The sequence below is a fragment of the Protopterus annectens genome, chromosome 2.part1, assembly GCF_019279795.1.
Source record: "Protopterus annectens isolate FY-2018-M chromosome 2.part1, PAN1.0, whole genome shotgun sequence".
NCBI classification, from domain to species: Eukaryota; Metazoa; Chordata; order Ceratodontiformes; family Protopteridae; genus Protopterus; species Protopterus annectens.
In genome coordinates, this window is record NC_056729.1 from 558,076,194 (window position 1) to 558,097,494 (window position 21,301).

At 38.2% G+C, this 21,301-nt stretch overlaps 1 protein-coding gene across 1 annotated transcript in view; it reads right to left on the bottom strand.

The window, feature by feature from the left end:
• Positions 1-618: 618 nt before the first annotated feature.
• The window catches only part of POLR1A (RNA polymerase I subunit A), a 2,269,619-nt gene continuing 2,248,936 nt past the window's right edge, over positions 619-21,301 (bottom strand). Inside the window, exons 33-34 of the mRNA XM_044062330.1 lie at positions 19,592-19,756; positions 619-5,929 (exon numbers count right to left, since the gene is read on the bottom strand). Coding sequence (XP_043918265.1) covers positions 5,829-5,929; positions 19,592-19,756 — 266 coding nt within the window. The 3' untranslated portion in view covers positions 619-5,828. The remainder of the gene's footprint in view (positions 5,930-19,591; positions 19,757-21,301) is intronic.

Below are 21,301 nucleotides of genomic sequence, written 5' to 3' on the forward strand. Positions count from 1 at the left end.
CAGAGTTTGCTGATGACTGCAAACTGGCACAGGTCATAGAATCTCCAAATGATGTCAACATTCTACAAGAAGGTCTTACACAAACAAATGACTGGTGCCACAGTCATTGCCTTAAACTCAATGCAAAAAAAAAATGTATTATCACCCCTTTAGGTAACAGCAATGTTCCTGCTAACTACCACATCAACAGCAACACCCTAAGTATGCACTCAGTGGTAACAGACCTGGGCACACAGGTTGACAGCAATCTTACCTTTGATCACCATGTTTTCATAGTGGTAAGAAGGGCATGCTATATAGCTCATCTCATTAAGTAAGGGCATTGCCTCCAGAAAAAAGAAGTTATAACCTCCCTGTGGCTCTTCCCTCATCAGGCCAATAATTGAGTACAATGCCCTTTTAGTATGCAGCTTTCCAGGCATCTGCAGCAACTGGAGAAACCACAAAGGTTCTCACAAGGAACAATCAAGGTCTCCAGTATCTGTCCTATGTGGATTGTATGAAATCACTGTCACTTTACTCTGTTTCATACAGACTACTCAGAGGAGATCTCTGCCTTGCATATAAGACAATCTCTGACTCTGCTTTACTGGAAATGCTGCATATCTGCAAGTCAAATGGCACACAAGTTACTCCCTCTAAAGACCTTAACCTGGTACGTGACATTAGCAGAATCCATTGGAGGGACAGAGTTGTCTCCCAGAGGTTACCACACCTTTGGAACAGACTCCCACTTCATGTCAAACAGAGCACCTCATTGGCCCTCTTCAAACTCAGTCTGGACAACTGGACGGGTAACCGTAAATTTATCCTGGCAGTCCCACCTGTATCCCTCTTGGACACTGGCATTAGGTGCTAATTGTGGAAACATAGGTAGAACTTGGCTAGGCTTGTAAGGGCCCTAGGGCCATTAACCTAGTAACTTCCTCTGATCCTATATGATAACCTTTAAAAAGCTACAGATGCACTGCAAATGTTTATTCACAGGTGCTACATGCCTTGTAACTCCTGCCAACTCATTCAGGGCTTTTGTTCAACATATAAAGGAGTTTAATGTTGAAAGCTCTGCTGAGGGTACAAAAGCCTTCAAATGTTACCCAAAACCATCACAGTAAAGCTAAAGTTAAATCTATCCAAAAAAATAACTCATTAAAACAATTAAAAGAAGCAATGTTTTACTTGAGGGGAAAACTTGCCATCAATACAGTTAACAATGCCAAGACTTTCTACAACCACATCCAAAAAATGAAGGGAGAGAGAAACAACAATGTAGTGTATTAGAACAAAATACTATCAAAATAACAGAACCCAAAAGTACAGCTAAAATGCCAGCATACAGATTTGGAGTAAATTTCAGGCCACAAGGAGGAACCCCTTCCACTCTTTGCCTTACAACAATCTCACCCAAATTACATCTGAAATTATCACCTCTGACACCAGTTCCATGAAACCATATGAGATATCAGGAAGCTTAATTTATGCAGTCAGAAATAGTCAAGTATATCCCTTTACTCACAATTGTAAGTGAGCATTAAAACTATGCCCCTAATATCTGGAAGCAGGCTACAGTCCACAAGGCATGCCCTTCCACAGACTCATCGGCCTCATAAGCATAATCTCCCAGGTAATGAAGAGAAGCACTATGGAACTTTTTCAGACAGACACAGGAAACCTCTTTCTCCATGATTTAACCTAGTACAGTTTTGTCACAGTTAAGTCTTCTATGCTAAGCCTCATAATTTTTTCTGTGTAGATAAACTTCACCTTGGATGAAGGCTTACCTGTCAATGCAGCTTACCTAGATCTGGCTCAAGCATTCAATAATCTACCCCATGATGGAGTCATACATAAGCTCAGGGATCTGAAGGTACCCCACAGCTAGATACCTGGTCATATCCTCAATATCCCCTGTCATCAGATGAGTCCCTCAAAGCTCTGTCCTGGGATCAATTCTTTTTTGGCATCTTTTTCTAAGATGTCAAAACTGACTTCAGTGTCTGTCTCACCAAAAATGCGGATAACTGCAAGCTTAGGGAGAATGCCCATAACCATGCTGGTACCAACTCCCTTCACACAGCGCTTAACATTACAAACAAATGATGCAACAGTGAGGAAAGTCAAAGAATGCAGCAGTATGGCATAAAAAAAAGAACAAGACACTACCTTAATACAATATTAATGGGCAACAGCCAAAACTTGACAAAATAATGCATGACCTTGGAGTTTTTACAAATGATTAATTTTCATTTTATACCTGTATACATACATTCATTTCTGATCATTAAAATCATTCCACTGACAATTAAAAATTATAACACAGTCAAAAAAGGAGCGCCTTCTGATTTTTCAAAATAAAAGGTCTTTATATACTAGATCCTATACAGTTAGTGATCACGAATCTTTGCACAGGCTTAATAGTTTATTTATTTGATAAGGTTTGTATCCATAAAGGAGGTCTAACATTATGAGGAACATCAATAAATCTAGGAGGAACAAGGGTAAATCAAAGGGCCAAAATCTTAGCATTATGTTGTTGGAGATGTACGATATACAATCACTACCGTCTGCAAAGAACACAGATGGCCTCTGATCTACCTTGTAGATGACAGCAGTGCCACTGAAGGAATTGTGCTAATTTACACAGTTTTTACCAGACCAATTATAACACACTACTTCCTCCCTGGTTCTGTGCAGTAATGGGATAAAGCCCTGACTGTTACCCAGACAATCCATACCTGAATACTGGTTTAAGTGCTGAAGAGGTAACATACAATAGATGGGAAATAAGCAGTTATGGGCACCACCCCTCCCAAAGTGAAGTGGTTTACAGCTTGCTCACCTGTCACTCCAGTTCTAAGTGGAAGCCTTAAGCACATAAAGTAGAGAGGTAGCCCTTGTCCCTACATATGAATGAGCACACATGAACAGGATGCAGGGGGTGCAGGTAGTCCCGCAGGTGCTAATGTCAGAAGCAGGGTTAAGGTCATACTAGACCCCCCCCCACACACACACACACACACAGTTCAGATACTACATGACGTGAGGTTACTGGGGGGGGGGGTTGTGTTATGTACCACATAGTTCCTGACCCATGGAAAGAAAGATAGTCAGCCACACTTGGGTTGGGGACAAGGGTGCATGCCAACAGCAAAGTGCTATAATGACCAAATGCGAACAGGGGGCACAAAAAACCCCAAGCCAACTTAGATGATGGCCCCTCAATGGTTCGCCCCATACCCATAGAGTACATCCTTAGTACTAAGATTTATGGGCTGAGTCCTAATGGGATAGACTTGATAGTTAATAGGCATGTTGGCAAATAGCACCCAGAAAAAGTAATTACAGAATATTGCTCTGCAACACACTCATGCCATCTGGTGCAGCTGAAGAAAGTGCAAAGATTCCTTACAAACAGGATCAAATAGCTTCAAGGCTTACAGCCAATAACTACAGCAACTCACTCTCTCTATCCCCTCTTATCTTCTTAGAGGTGACCTGTACTTGACATACAGAGCATTAAAAGACTCCTTACTATGTGAAACCATTTGTTATAATACACCCATAGTGACACAACACTCAGCCTCAACAAAAATTAATACCAGTTGTACTAGGAAACAAGACAACTCTATATCTCACATACTTCCACATTTCTGGAATAAATCCCCCTCTCAGTTAAACTCAGCCTATCAATTCATACTTTCAAAAAGGATGTGGATGACTGCATGGCCCCTACATGTTTTCAGCTTGGAATTAAGGGAACCAAGCTTCTCAGCAACCAACAGGCCTTAAGCTTGTTCATCAAATTTATGAAAATATGAACTTGCATAAGGCAAAAGTTAGAGGCTTGTGAGTTCCTGACACGGTTTGTTAACACATAGCTTCTCAACTAATTTTTGTACATCTTCTCTTGCACTAGAAACATGACTTAAAATGGAAACAACTTCTCTTTTTTTGGTAGTATGGAAGATTTTTTTTTATGCCAGGTGGACAAGAGGCTCAGGTGGAGGTTTACATACTGTCAATAGTAAAAGCAACCCTTATACATACTGTGCAGACCTTTGAGAATATGACGCCACAAAGGTGGCTCTTGGAAGTTGTTGCATTTGGTGCTGTGAGAGGACAGAGAGAGGATTTTGTCATTTTTGAGGTATGGTTGTGTACCAAACACTCTCAGAAGTACTGGGATCAACTGATGAATCAGAAGGGAACTATTTCTTATGACATTTACAGATGCAGCACAGGCTGGGCTGGCTCCTGGGGATGGGTATCAATTTCTTTAATAATATAAAGGTAAGGCTATAGTCATTAACCAAAGGTCTTGAAATTCCCTGGAAGGCTGAGCACCAACTGAAGGTAAAGTCTGTGCTTCAGATGTAAAAGAATGAGAAAATAAACTTCATTCATGTCTATAACATAGGACCTATTATCTTTACCTAGCAGAGACACAAAGATGGAACTGAAAACAAAAACTAAAGGTTCAAGGCCCGAGGGTCAAGATAGGCTGAAGATCTCTTCCTTTTATTAAGTAGGAAAATCCTTGAATACAAGTCCCCTGTCTTACTGAAAGGCACAGATGCTATCACCACTCTGGTACAAAATACTGTTAGACTACTCTACTGTTCCAACAACTGGTACAGAAAAAAAATCTCCAGGCAAGTAGTCACATTTCAGGCAACAAATGAGAAATGATGCTCGTTTTGAGGCTCAATCTTTCGTTCACAGTAACATTTAAGGAATAATGGCCAAAATTCCATTAGATGCAAAGTTTGCCAGTGAAACAATGGAAAATCACAGAAACAACAATCATGAAATGTCAAATTTCTGATATTGCTAAAAGTTTGAAAAAAATCACAGGGGGTTTTCACTGCTGTAGTTGAGCATTGAAAAACCAACAGTATGTTCATGCTTCTTTTTAAAAATACCTCTGAATTGATTTTGACAAGATTGCAAAAACCTGAGAATGAAGCTCCCTTTGAAGGTGGGTCAGTATAGTGGTAAAGATCCTTCTAATTTATATTCCACAAAACAAAAGCTTTACAACTCCCTCTCCCCAAAGTACATCTGCAAATGGATGGAAACAGCAGCATTGAACATGCAAAAAATTAAAAATACATCTAATGCAAAGATATTCATTCTAACATTCCTGAACACTGAAAAAAAACACTTTAAATAATGTATTAACATACACAAATTTTGATTTTCTTAATTTATCCACAATATAAAAAGTTGAATTCTACAAATGAAGTTTACTAAACCAGCCATGATTTACTGCTAAAGATCATACCCCCCCATCCCATTTGGCACACCATCACCATACAGTAAACGAATGTATTTTTCAATATAATTTTTTGCACAAGGACTGCACCTCTCTGCATCCTCTAATGTGATGGCTCTGCTTCCGCAACCCCAATCTCTGAATACTACTACCTATGAGTTTACATTATCTTACAGGAAAGGGAAAATATGTATTTTATTTTCTTCTGCAGTCTTGAAAGTATTATTACTATATAAAGACTGGGGGTTATGGGGAAAGTGTCCTCACAATAGAGGTTGCATGGGTGTACAACTCCCTGAAAAAAATTTTGAAACTGCAATTTAGCTTAACCATCAATCAACTGGGGAAGTGGGATAGTGCGGATGATCCAGTCCATCGGGTATTAGTAAATTTGATGTCAATTAAATCCATCAGATCTAAAATATATAAATATATCTATATAAAAATAAAATTTCCATAGCTTTGTCATAGCTGCGTTATTTCACACAGTAAAGTCCTTCACATCCACATTTGTGCTCATTTTCACTTGTTGAAGTCTTTAAAAGGTGGAACACTACTTCAACGGCTGCTTCAGGTCAAAGAGTCCAGTACCTCCCCTCACAACTTTTCCGACGGCTAAACAAGCTGATGGTGATTTTAGTTCATCTTGGGCTCCTAAATAAAACACAAAACACCATTTAATTAACAGCATTAAAGTACTCGTATATTAAGATCATGTTCTGCCACTATTCATCCAGATTAGTCTTTCTGCTTTGATCAAAGTTAAAACATGTAGTAAAATCTTACAATGCTGCAAGGCAAAAGACAACATGCATCTTTACAACACAGAATGCTTCACAGGACAATATGGATTATTCATCATTGTTGCATAAATAATAAAAAAAATGTGGTAAATTTTAACAGAAAATTCTGCTATAAGTCCTTATACAACAATGATGTGTGAGCAGCATATGACAATAAAAATTGTTTCTGTTTCAGAAGAAAATGTGAAAGTCTGGCAACATATAGGCCTGTTTCCTGCTTAAGCACAGCCCATAAGGTTCACAGGGATTTGTACAGAGTACATGTGATGTGTGGTAGTCTTGCGTATATTAACTGGAAAGTCATGAAAATGGGTAATACAAATGACACCCCCACTGCAATGTGTACTACTTTATCTCTGCATTTAAATACTTCTCACACGTAAATGCTGATGTTAAAATAGCTACATCAGTGTAATTACTTAAAAACAACACTGGTGACTGGTTAAATACCAATGGCGTCACTGCTGTCACTGTTACAGGCAAGATATGGGGAGAGCGTGTCCAATAGCATAAATACACAATAAATATAGCTAAGCATATAGCAACAACTGTAAGAACATTCACGCAAGACTGTACACTTGACACCGAGAGCAACAACTATGATTTTAGTGCAGATAGTCTTATAATGTGAAAAAAAAGTGACTGGGACAGAAAGATATAGGAAGAAGAGGGGGGAAGGGTGTCAAGGATGGAAGGATTATGAGAAAAACTCAATATGCAAGATAGGAAAATGAAAGGGTCAGTGAGAGTTACAAGATATTGAGGTTAACACAGCAGGAAAAAACATCCTGTGAAAAACAACGCAGGTGGGAAGTTACACTGTTCATGCATGTTTAACCTATTAAGGATTTCACTGAAATATGAGGTACTTCAGTAAGCAGTTACCATCAGAAATAGCTACAGGTAATTCAGTGGTAGCTAACTAATATATGCTTACTGCAGTACAAAACTGTAGACAGGACAATGGAGTTGTAGGTTCGCCAGCAAATTGGTCAAGAGACCTGGTGTAGCCCTGCTAAAAGACCACTTACACAAAACATGGCAAATGATGGAGAAGTCCAACAACAGCCTTTTTTCTTTTATGTGGCACAAGTAAAAAAGGTGAAGCACATAGTGTGACTGACCTGTGGTCAACTCTCACTAGAGATTACTGCATACTTGGGGTGGTGCAATGATCATTTATGCTCGTAAGAAATAGATCCAGAAGGTATGAACCGCTAATGGGGTGTCCATTAGCTGGTCCAGGGCATTAGAGTTTACAAAGTTCAAGAATCTTTGTGCGAGTGGGTTGGTACAGGTGTAGTTAGACCAATTTATCGATGGGTAATTGAAGTCTCCCAAAACCAGGGTGTTCGGTGGTATATTGTGGGACTCCAGGAGGCCCAGGTAGGCATTTGTGGGTGTCCTGGTTCATTAAGGGGGTCCTATAATTGGCGATAATTTGGAGAGGCGTTTTACCTACAGAGAATTGTACTTGGAGTAGTTCAAGAGTCTCATTTAGTCTTACTAATCTGGAGGAGTATTTGTCTTTACTAAAAATGGATACTCCACCTCCTGTGGATTTCCCGCTCTCATTTGATGGTCTGAGCAAGTGGAAGGTGTTGTAACCCAGAACGGCCAGGGTGCTTTCCACAGCCTTGAACCAGGTTTCTATGACAGCACAGTTGTCAACATCCTCCAAGGTGAGGGCAGCTTCCAATGAGTGCAGTTTTAGGTTCAGACTCCTAGCATTTAGCAGCATGACCCTGATGTTGGTTTTTGAGGAACAATTTAAGTTGGAAATTTTGTACTTGTGAAAATGCCTAAAAAGGCACTGGGGGGAGGCAAGAGTCTTTGCCAGAAGCCAAAATCCTAGAGGTGATAGGTGAAGACAGTCTCTGCCAAAGCATCAAAGTTTATCAGACATATCATCCTAGGCTGACAGGAACTGGATCCCCTTAGAATGGCACCAGAAACTGAGCCAGTTGTTGAAGTAAATCATCTTTTGCTTGCATTGCAGCATCATCCTAGGTGAAGGTAGTATGCTGCTTAAGGCTAGGGACATACCTGCCTGGGACACAATCAGAGAACTCAGTCATGTCCCTCTTCATATAGTCCAGAGAGGTACAACTCAAGCCGTTCACACCAACATGTACTATGACAGAGTCATAACAGTACTTGCGGCTGAGAGACTTGAGTGTGTGTGTGTGATGTTCCAGATCCTGGCACCAGACAGACAGCTAACCGTGACCTTCTCCTCATCTAACCTGGTGAGTGGCACATCTGTGTGTCTCACAATAGAATCACCTATAACTATTACATTTGGTTTTGTGTTACACCTTAGAGGCTTACATGGTGAGACAATTAATAATGGTCCTATCTTTAGTTGTAAGCCTCGATGGCTCAGACGCAGATAGCAGAGTACTGGTTGGTTACCTAACTCAGTGGAGCTCCGTTACAACAAGTGCAAACCCGCGCAAACACAGAGCTTTTAAAATAAATGAAAAAACCTTACTGGTGGGCCAAATAGCAAATCAAAAGCTCAGAACAGAGTCACGGACCAACGAGCTTCAACAGATGGGTCTCTAGCCACACACCTCCTGCCACAGTGGAGTAGAGGGCCCTCTCCACAGAAAGTTTGCTGAGGATTAGTGCTCGATTCAAATACAAGCAGAACTAGACACAGAACAAACCGTGGCTAGTCTGTGCTAAACAGTATAAGTGCCCAGAACACAAGTTAAATTACAGTAAAATGAAGAAATAATCAGCAAAAACAGTGATAACAGTTAGCAAATGCAGAAATACAACCAATAATGGTCTTTAGTTGTAATCCTCAGATGCTTCAGATGCAGACAGCAGAGTACTGGCTGGTTGCCTAACTCAGTTAAAACAACACTTTTTATTTGTGCCTTCATAAAATTAATACAATCTTTTCCTTCTAGTTTCTCTGGTATAGTAGAAAATCTCAGATTTTTCCTACATGCTCCATCCTCTAATTCTACCATTTTTGAAACATCTCTTCATGAGCAGTCTCATACTCAGCCAGCTTTTTCTTCATTTCAACCTCTGATTTTTGCAGTTTTATCAGATCATCTGCATATCTGTTTAAGGCTTCTTCTATTTTTGTCCAGCCTTTTAATTGAATTAATAAACTCCTTCAGTGTTTCATTTATTTTATTCAGCTCGAAGCATATTTTACTTATTTTTTCCTCTTGATTACTGGAAGTCATGTCTTGTGCAGCAGTTAGCACTGTCGCCTCACAGCAAGAGGTTCTCCAGTTTGATTCTCGGCTGGGATGCCTTCTGTCCAGAGTCTGCATGTCTTCCTTGCGGCTGCGTGGATTTCCTCCAGGTGGTTCAGTTTCCTTCCACATTCCAAATACATGCAAGTGGGTGGATTGGACACACTAAATAGGCCGTGTGTGTGAGTGAGCAGCACAAATGACCTACCACAGCAGGGCTAGCCACCCGGTGGTGTAAACATTGGCTCAAGATGATTGTCACAGCTGAAGTGACACCCCAATCTCATGTGCAGAAATGGGAAAAAAGGGGTTGAGGATGGATGGATGTCTTGCACCAAAGCTGCAGCATGAACTGCTTTTTGCTGAACAGCCGCAGGATTCTTCCCAGTCAGTGTTTTCTCTAACTTTTCTACTTGATTTATTTTCAGGTTCTCTTAACTTTTGCTTTGTAGGCATCCTAGTCAGTTACTGAATTTTATTCATGCTGACAATACCATTTGCTGTTGTCTCTTAGTTTCTGTTTTCACATTGGGAGAACTGAAGTTAAGCCATTGATCAATGTGCAGCCATCTTGGAAGTTCTCTAGGTGCCTTTTCTTCTATGTACTGTCAACTGCAGCATCTTTCACCTTTGTTCTCTGTATTATAAGAGCATTCTAGCAAAAGCATGGACAGCCAGTGTTACTTCTTCTGTTTTGCTTACAAAAGGACTACACAAGCCACAAAGGACACAAGTCACATTATGCAGTAGTAAAGAAACTTAGAACACAGGAACTCAGCTGTGTAAAACTCTTAAAATATGAGCTGTTTATCAGCCAAACAAGTTACTATTACATTTTTAACTACTTTGCACTGTCATACAGTTCACTTCTTTATTCTTTACCCTGTTCACAGGCTTCCGTTCTGATCTGTGTAGCTATAACTACTTGAAAAGATGAGGATGGTGTTCTGAACATTATACTATTTCCTATGCATGTGTGCCTTTTTATGGTCACTGTTAGGTACCTGCAGCTTCTATACTACATTACCGCTTTCTGGGTTATGACCATAAGTAACCTATGATGTTACCATGTTATTCTGTTTATAAACCTAAAGTATTTCCTGACTTTTTTGCTTTTAACAGACTGAAGAAAAATTCAGTAGCCTACACCACTGAGCATATTTAGAAATACTTCCCTGTATTCTAAGTGCTGCAGTGTTTTTCTGGTTGACCAGTGATCCAATGTTTGTGATTACTCCACTGCTGTGAGAAGCAGCATTGGGACTGACTACAGTAAGGCAGAACCAACTACAAGTATACTCATATACTCAGATCCCATTCAACAGGTGCACACAAGTGCAAGGACAGAGTTCATTACATACTTCCAATAACCTGCCCCCTTCCACTATATATGCTTACATGCTTTCCATTCTCCTGACTTAATGTCTGTCACCCCACCATTACCTTCTGCCTCCTCCTAAACTAGTAATATGCCATCTATTACTGCTCTAATAACCTTTGCACACTGATATTCATCTCCCATTTCAAATTCTGTTCTTTCATATGACCAACCTCCAATGACCACACTAATTCTAGTCTTCAAATTTCCCCTCAATATTACACTCCTGCATTCTGACTGATAACATTCAGCATGGGTTTAGTGTCACACAGTTCCCAGTCTTCACTGAGGCACATTTATATACTATTCCACTGATGTCACTTCCTCAGTTCTCCAAGCTACCACCTCTCTAATTCCTAATGCCTCATCTGATCAATGCATCTCCTTGGGAATACACCAGATGTGCGCGCTAACCATATCAGATGACAGTACAAATCAGAACTTTCCCAACTTTAGCTTCAATGGTTGTGAGAAATCAGCAAGTTATGTCAAACACAGGACTATTAAACCATGAGGTCTCTGGTTTCCTGTTTTGATCACTATGAAATGAGAGAACACTACATGGCATAGGCAGAAATAATGCATGGAAAAAAAAACTATTGATCAAAGATGACTGGCTAGGTGTGTAACAGTCCACAGACTGATCGCTTAGTATCTACCTATGAACTAATGAATAATACGGAAAGAAAATAAACTACTAAAATTTCTAGTCTCAAAAGGAGGTATTTGTAAAGGGTCTATATCAGTTCTGCGAAAATCCATTTCAGCAAATACCAAAGTTGCTTTTAAGCCCACCAGATTTGGCTACACTAGATTACTAATATTTGACTGCTATGTGGGTTATATGTTCTTTGTATTTAACAATGTAGATCATGTTTTGCTTTACCTATATGTATCTGAATGCACTGGAAAACCATATAACCTTAGGAAAAAGAATAGTTAAAATTTTCTTAGGAAAAAATAATATCTCTTGAAACTTTGTTTATATCAGCCTTTTAATCTACACATTTTTTCACTGGAGTTGTTTTATTACTTCCTAATTCATAATTTTGCTTTACTTTACTGGGATGAAAGTTTACATTTTTTCAAACAATACAGTTATTTGTAACCTTTTAGAAGCAAGGTTTCTGTAAATTGGCTTTATTTTCTCACATTTCTAAACTTGGAAGAATGTACCAGTTGGATTTTCAAACTGTCCACCTACCTGGGGCTACAGCTACATCTACATTCTGAAATGTATGCAGCTGAATGGACCTTCACAAAATACTATTTTATGAGGTTAATATTCCTATTCTATTTACATTACAGTACATTCATCATAGCTTACTTTCTTTATGACTGCCCAGTGAGCAGCATTGTATTTTTTATTGGTGCTATCATGACTTAATCAGCTGCACTCTGCCCTATACAGGATACACATGACATTGGTATTCTGCATTACTAACACACCATATTCCCTGGGGAAATCTGGTAGAGCTTTTTTTATTCTTCTCTTCCACAAATGTCATCATTTATGTTATTACAATGACTCTCCCCAAAAAAGGTAGTATAACTTTAAGAACAGACCATTGTAACAGCAAAGTCACCCCCCCCCCTCCCTGTAGAAGATGGGAAATACTTCTTTGAACTAAATTTCTGAAAAAAAGTTAAAGTTACCAGAATCACAGGTATGGAGGTTGTAAAAGCTGTGTCAGCTTTCCTATGTGCTTTGCCACCAGGTACTGTAATACTTTATTTACACAGTAAAGCCACACACTCGGTCCAACCAATGTAAAATAAAACTTTTAACCACACTTAACACTGGTAGTCGGTCTCCGGAGTCAAAAACAAAAAACTGCGGAACATGATTCAGTTACTCACTTTTATTATTTCACTTTATTTACACAGCACAATAACAATTTTTAATAATTTTCATTCACTCCAGCACTACATAAATTGCTCAGTTTCTGCCTCCCCATAAATATTATTCATCCTTATGGAACATTATTCTGCACATGTTGTTCCCACAACTTCTATTTATTTTTATGAAATGTGCTCCTTCCATTTACTTAAAGATCCCACATCCCGTTATTTTAACTCTTTTACAATATTTGTAACTTCCATAACAGCTAGTATAGTTTTAATTTTATTTTTTAGTAATTGCTTTTACTAGCCAACAGGATTAAACTTAGTAAAGCGTTACCATATGTCTAGGCAAATCAGATGCAAAATCCTAGCTAAAAAAAAAAACATATCCTTAGTCGCTCCTAATACCATGTACATTTGTCCAACCCCTCATCACATATGCCTACCCTCTGTCTCCACCTAACTTATGTCTCCCCATCCTAGAGTGTGCACCCCAGTTTGTCTATGCTGTTCTGTATGGGTCTGTCTGCCAACATCCTAATTCACCTTCCTACACTTTTTCTTTTTCACCCATCCTCTTCTTATCTTCTCTCCATAAAATAAATGAATAAGGCCTTATCCACAAGCCTCTCTCTTATATATGCTGTCCTTTAGTTACTCCTCCCCTTTTTCCTTACTTCCTATGCATTCTTTTCCCTCCATTTTGTGCATTACAGCTGCAAGTACTTTGAGCTATAGAGTTTTGTGAAACCCTGCCAAGTGACATGGTAATTTGTGCAGCCTCGCTAAAACCTGCAGTCATTTCTATTGCAGAGAGATCTGTGAATTCACATTTTCTGTTCCAAGGAGACTGCAATGTGATGTGCAACCATTCAATAGATGCGATTCTGCAATTTGGGGAATAGATTTCACTGCCTGGATTCACAATACCAGCATGAGACTATTGTAAGCCTTCAGGTAATAATAATAGACTGATGTTTAAAACTCTGACCAGGATAAATACATGGTTTGTTTGTTTTTCTTTCGGCTTTTCCCACTTAGGGGTCACCACAGCAGAACTCCGGTCCGCTAATGATTGACAGTCGATTTTTATGGTGCCGAGGTGCCAGCCCGATGCCCAACCTTCAACTAAGGCATGCCCATTCACACATGTCTTTTGAACGCCACTCGAACATGGGGAGGACATGCAGACTCCAGCCAAGAATCGAATGGGAGAACATCTTGCTGTGAGGCGACAATGCTACCGCTGCACCATGGTAGGATAAAACCCAAATGTTATGATTTACCATTATAGTAAACTACCTTACTTATAAATCAATGACTGAAGATTAAACACAAAAACTGCAATATCATCACAAAGAGAGTAGAATGCAAAATCAGCAGATAAAATCAAAATAAAACCAGCACAATTTAATAAAGAACAAATAAAATCCTTCAAACAACAGGACAAACAAACAGGATGAGCACTTTCGGCTATACCTTCATCAGATCCTGCTCACACTAAGACACCTCCCTTTTTTATATTGTTGCTAATCCAATCAAGTCAAGTCATCTCCTGAGTTTCCCTGCTTTTCAATACAAGTTTTAAAGGCACCACTCCGTTAAGACCAGGGCTCCCCTCTGCCTGTAAATCACCTATCCAGCATGTTTCCAAAACTTCAGTTTTATTTTATAGATCTCCGCCTCTTACATTATCTAGCATTCTTTCCAAGGCTAGGAAGGAAAATTTATGTCCAGGATACTTTTGAATATGCTCTGACAAAGTAGTAGCCTGTACATTAAGTCTAAAATCACTAAGATGGCGCAGAATCCTCTCCTTAAAAGGCCTATCAGTTTTCCCAAAATAAAATTCTGGGCGCCTATCACAAGTAGCTGCATATACTATGTTCTTAGTAGTACAATCCACATATGTCTTTAATCTGTATGTCCGACCTGTTACAGGATGTTTGAAACAATTGCCTGTATCTATATAAACACATGCTTTGCAACTTCTACATGGAAAAGTGCCCATATTAATACTATGTGGAACAGTATCTTGTTTATGACATAATCTCTTTAGATTCAACTTATTCTTAAAAGTGAATCTGGGGACATCACCAACAATATGCCTTAGGTTATCATCTGAAGTTAAAGTCTTCCAATACTTACTAATAATTTCACACATGGCCAATATGTCGCTACTGTGTGTTAGTAAACATCTCAAGGGACCTAAACCTCATCTGTAGCATGTTGGAGGGACAGGTATGTGTCTCAGACTACCTCCCTTCCCTACAACTGGCTTCCCATTAATGTGTAGCAAAGTTCTTCCCTAACCCAATTCAAGTGTAACTAGAATCAGTGGATGGGGAACTGGAAATTTACCCTAGGTATTGCACCTATGTCTCTAGTAGAGAGCAGCCTATAAATGCTGGACTACCCACGCCCAAGCCTACATATACCCATTAAAATGACCCTAGGGTATCAAAACTTGTCAGATATATTTGGGAAGCATGGATAGGGTTTAAGCAGCTCCCTGGAGTCATTAGCCCAGTAATCACCTATTAACCTATGGATATGTATTTCCATTCCAAAACAATACCTCTTCCCTAATAAAGTTATAAAAAAGTCAAAAGAACAGAAAAGAAAAAAAAAATAATGGTGTGGTGACTGTAAGGCAGGGGATATACAGTTAGCCTGGGATATAACTGACTCTCAGTTACTAACTGATACACTACAGATAGACAATGGTGGAGCTTACGGGAAACTAAGACAAAGACAACCACATTGACAAAGGAAGAAATAAAATCAGCAGCTGGCAAAGCTTAAATCTATGCTTCTGGGGGGAGTAAGAGCCTGCTCTATAGAACATAATCCAGTCAGATGAAAAAGCTCAACTCTGAGGCACTCAAACTCAGCATCACTCCAAGGCTTCTAAACAGAACCATAAGGTTCTAAGAAAGGAAATGCATTTGGCCCAGAGTCAATGGTGTAAGCAGGGAGCAAGATGATCCAGATTGTGGAATGTAAGGGTGTTTCAAGACACCCTGATACTCAACAATAGTAAATGAGTAAGCTGTAACATACATAACTACTGGAGAACCTCTCTTCAAAACAAATTCCTCATCTTAATGTTACAAAGATGAAAACAAATCTATGGAAAAGGCAAAAGAAAGGACCAATGTCAGAATAACTGAACTGCTAATGTCTGGTGGATTTCAAAGTGAATGAAGTTTCCTTCTTGTTTCTTTGCTAGTTACTGCCAACAACCAATGGACTTTGCATATTTACTTTTTTTGAAAACAGTGCATGCTCAAGCACGGGAAGCTTCCCACTGTAAGCATTCCTGATGATACATTCCCTGGTATTATCTGTAGGGGGTCAAGCACCCTCAACACTGCCCTAGCACTAGCCTCTTATAATCAGTATTATAAGGAGTACATTTGACAGAAAATAAATTAATATTAAATTATAATGAAATAAACAGCAAATTTTACCAGCATTAAACTAAATTATCCTAGTCTGGAATTATGTTATACAAGATAGTAAACTGTCTCAATATTACTCTACACCCTGACAGACTGCCTGCCAATCAATGAGCAGCAATTAGGCAATCAGTATAGTTTTTTTTTACTCTGACTAAGGTCATAGCATGGTCCGCTATTAACAACATTGCTTACTTCTACCACATTGTTCTAATATTTATCTTCTTTCTTTCCAAAAGGAAGCCTTATCTGCACTGTTCTGTACACCACCACTGTCTTCAGCTGACCTGAGAGAAAACAAGTATCCAACACCCAATGATCATAGGTTTGTAAATGTATACTAGGCTAATGACCACTGGAGTCTTTATAAGCCAAGCCATGTAACCCAAATGTATCCCAGAAGTTACTGTGGCTTAGAGGTCATTTTAAGGGGTGTATACGTTAGTTAGGGCATAATTTAATGGCTAGCTCTGTCCATGATATACATAGGTGTCATACCCGGGGTGAATTTCTAATTTCCCATCCACTGCTTCGGGCTGTGTTTGAATACGCCCCTGCTTCACATGGTTGGGAAGACTACTCCAAAGAATGGGGATTCTCTGAGACTCCTACATAGCTATTTAAGTCATAGCAAAGTTAATCTTCGGGGGGGGGGCCTAAAAGTACAACATGCTGGGCAACTGCACATATCACAGCATAACCTGAGACAAATGACCACTGTGACTGCCTTGTCACAAATGCAAATGTTCAGACCGCCCTTGATGTTCTTTGCAGAAAAACACTCCTGTAATGAAATACTTAAACATAGATGGAAAGTCTTAAAACACATTCAGCCAGTAAATATTTAACATGCGAACCAAAGCTCTGATTGTGCACAACCACGAAAGAAATAAAAAATATGGACGCAAAATAGAGGGAGTGTTCAGCAGACTGTGAAAAAATATGACCAAAAGATGACTGAATTTAGTTCCTGGGCTGTGTTAGGACTGGCCAAAGATATATGTTTGCACATCACAAAGCTGGAATCCAAGAACGTCAAATAAAACACAAATCGTTAAGCAAAAACTTTATAACACAAAACAAAGCTTTTAATAGAAAATTATTTGATGTTGATTTAAAAAAAAAGCATTATAACTTATCATATAATGAATACATCGCCTTGAAGCAGTTGCAATCAAATGAGAACATTATTATTAAGCAGGCGGATAAAGGGGGTGTTACAGTTGTCATGGATAGTGATAAATATTATGCAACTATTACTGATTTTCTTGATGATGTTAATGCTTTTCGACAGATTTTACCTAATGATGTTAAAAAGCATATTAGTGATGTAAATATGCACATATATGATCTTCAGATTAATGGTGACATAGATTTGGACTTGTTCCATTTCTTTACTGTACCATGTTCAACTATTTCGCAACTATATGGTTTACCCAAAATTCATAAGTCTCTGGTTAATCCACCCATGAGACCCATTGTTTCTGGGAATGGGTGGATAACAGAACCTATATCTGTTTATTTACAGAAACAGTTGCATCCCTTTTTGTTGCGGTGTGGTAATATTCTGAAAGATACTGGTGATTTTCTGGTTAAGCTGTATCAGTGGTATAATGGTTTGAAAGCTAAGAGCATTGAATTGGGTGAGTTTTTGTTTGTCACTATCGATATTGTCTCCTTATTTACGGTTATACCGAATAGTTATGTTATAGAATCTATTAGGGAGTTTTTGACGGCACAAAAATCTGTGTCTGTGAACTATACACAGAACATTTGTTTAATGTTGGATCTAGTGTTGAGTAATAACATCTTTATGTTTGATCGACAGCTGTATTTGCAGCTTACTGGTGTGGCTATGGGCACACCAGTTGCAAACACGTATGTGAACTTGGTCCTGCATCAGTGGGAAACTAAATATGTACATGATGGTTCCAAATTCATTAATGATAATGTTTGTTTCTATCAAAGGTTTGTCGATGATTGTTTTATGATTTGGAAATGTTCTTTGAATGATCTAATAGAATTTATAACATATTTGAATTCATCTACTACCTCTTTGAGATTTAAGGAGACTATTTCTGAAGATGAAGCTGTGTTTCTTGATGTTAAGGTCTTTTTAGATAATGGGTTATTGCAGACTGTTGTTCATAAGAAAGATGTTCATGCAAGTAGATATTTGCATCGGGGAAGTATGCATGCTCCGCATGTCTTTAAGGGTGTGGTAAAAGCTCAGTTTGCTAGGGCCAGTAGGCTTAATACTATTGATATAATGTTTCATATGCATTTGGATACAATGTTCAATGAATTTTTGGAGAATGGTTATGAACGTGAAATGTTATTGGAGCTTAAGAATAATGTAATACAAAATAGGGAACATGTATATAGGCCCTATTTTATGGATAGTGATGTCCAACATACTGATAACATGAGTGTTAGTGGGTATGGATATGATAAGGTTAGGTATGTTATGACTTTTTGTAATAGAACACATTTAATAAGCGTGTTGTAGAGAAGAATTGGCCTATTCTAATGGCTGCGATGGATGTTAGTAGAGTTTTAGATAGTAGGGCCGTATTTCTCATATAGGAATATGAGAACTATAAAGAGTTTAATTTGTTACAAAGATTTTAAATGTAGGAATCAATCTGGTATTAGTTCTTATAAATTAGCTCGTTCTGGTACTTTTAAGTGTTTGGGGTGTTCATGCTGTGTAGACATTGTGGATAGCCCCAACTCTCTTTTTGATCATCCAGTAACAAACAAGAATTACAGATTTAATTCTGTAGCTAATTGCAACACAAATAATGTGGTCTATTTAGCTGTATGTGTGGCTTGTCCCGCGTTTTATGTGGGTAAGACCACACGTAGACTGAAGGACCGGATAATTGAGCATAAGTCTGAGATTAGGAGAGAGTATGAGACTAATGGGCTATTTAAACATATAAAAATACATGGGGTTGAACATAGATTTAAGTTTAGAGTCTTAGATGTAGTTTCTCCACCCATTAGGGGTGGGAATATTAATAATATCTTAGAGACTAAGGAGTATCAGTGGATACTCAGGCTTAATGCAGATCGTACCCCAGGTTTAAATTCTACTGTCAGCTTGAAACCAATTTTAGCTAGGATACAACGTACTAAATTATGATTATTTTTATATTTAAATTTATATGGTATTTTTTGTATATTGCTATGTTTTATATAATTTATATGTTATGTATATGACATGTATTTAAAAATTTTATGTTTCTTTAAATATGTTAGTCATATGACTTTGGCTGCAGCCATATGACTTTTTGGGCTTTTGTATAAAGCATGATTGCTTGGTTAAGATTTTATGTCTAACACTGAAGAAGGGTTTTTGCCCGAAAGCTTTGTTTTGTGTTATAAAGTTTTTGCTTAACGATTTGTGTTTTATTCAAAGATATATGTTGCCAGTACCAACGTGGTTATATCATCTATAACAAAGTGAGATTACCTAAAACATTACAAACATGGATAATACAGTAGCTAATTACTTGTTCCGATAAAGTCAAATTAAAACATAGAGAATAATGTTAACATCACTCCTCAAAAAACTTTTTTCTGTAATGGACAGCATTACTTACCAAGCATAGTTGCCTGCTTGAGAAACCTATAACTGGTTTCAAATGTCATTTGCTGAAAAGGGGAGGGGTTAGACTGCATTCCCATACGGTTTAATGGCTTGTATACACCCTCAAAACACATATAGTCAGCGATAAGAGACAGATGGCGAGGATCTACCTCAATACCTGGAAAGGATGGAAGAAAATCAGGACAGTTGAAACAATTTGTACAACACAACATCATTTATTAATGGTTCTGCAGTCCAATGGAATCAGAGAAATTGCCAGAGTTTCCATTTCACCAATTTAATGTACAACTGTGAAGAAGCAGATGTCACACATTTGTTGTAAAGCTTCTAGAGTAATTGTTTCTACATCCTCCTCACTTAGTCCTAAAGTTAAATGACCTGTTCTGCAATAACAGCTAGAAAAACACAGGTGCCAATATCACTTACTTCAAATGTGCAGCAAACATAGGAACCAGAATTGGTTTGCAGATTTGATAGTCCAAAACATATAGAGCATCGCATGATAAACCAAAAAAGGCAATATAAAAGATGAAGTCTGGAAATATTACTACAAGCAAAAATTAGGCAGCATGTTTTAGACTTCACCCAGCAACTGTTCCTACCTTTCTGTTGTGGGATCTTGCTCATGGGAAGGTACAAGATCAGGAAATAAAAAACAAGAGTTCATGTGCATGTTCATACACAACCTAATAAATGTTCTACTGTCCACCTTGACACCTATATACATACACACATATGCATGTGTGTGTGTGTGTGTGTGTGTGTGTGTGTATATATATATATATATATATATATATATACACACACACATATATATATATATATATATATATATATATATATATATATATATATATATATATATATACACACTTACTACATACATACAGTGGATATAAAAAGTGTACACACCCCTGTTAAAATGCCAGGTTTTTGTGATGTAACAAAATGAGACCACAATAAATCATTCCAAAACTTTTTCCACCTTTAATGTGACCTATAACCTGTACAATTCAATTGAAAAACAATCAAATCTATTAGGGGAAAAAATATAAAAACTAAACAAAGTACAATACGCTGGTTGCATAAGTGTGCACACCACTTAAACTAAGCACCTTTTGATTTAAAGGACCACTACGTGCTGCTTTGCTTGCTTTCTCATTTCCAAGGTTCTCTTTTCCCCTATTTTTTTGAATGTAGCACTATACCATATTCTTTTGCTTGTCCAGAATGAACATGTCCTGGATTTTTTTCATTAGCTGTTCTAACAGCTCCGGTACTGTGAGCCATCTTTAACCATATCACAATCTCACATAGCTGAAGAGAAGGTATGGGCGCTTGAACCTTTTGGTAATAAAGCCCTTTGTTACTTTTCACATTTTCCTCTGTTGCTGCTCAAGAACCACCCACGACCAGTCTCCTTCAGTCCTTTCGCCCTGGGAACGCCACCAAACACTAAGTATGCATGAGATATTTTACTTTTGGTTCCTGCAGCCTGTAAAAATGCAATGCTGACTGACTCTGGGAACTGTTTTCTTCATAGTAGTTGCTGCATGCATCTGTTTTGTTGAGGGATTACTAGAATACCTGATTTTCACACAAGTGTTTTCCAGTGACAATTTTATAACTAGAGGTATCTGTATCACATTTTTCTATAAATTTTTTCCCCTACATATATGTACAGATCATGCAATGTTCCTCA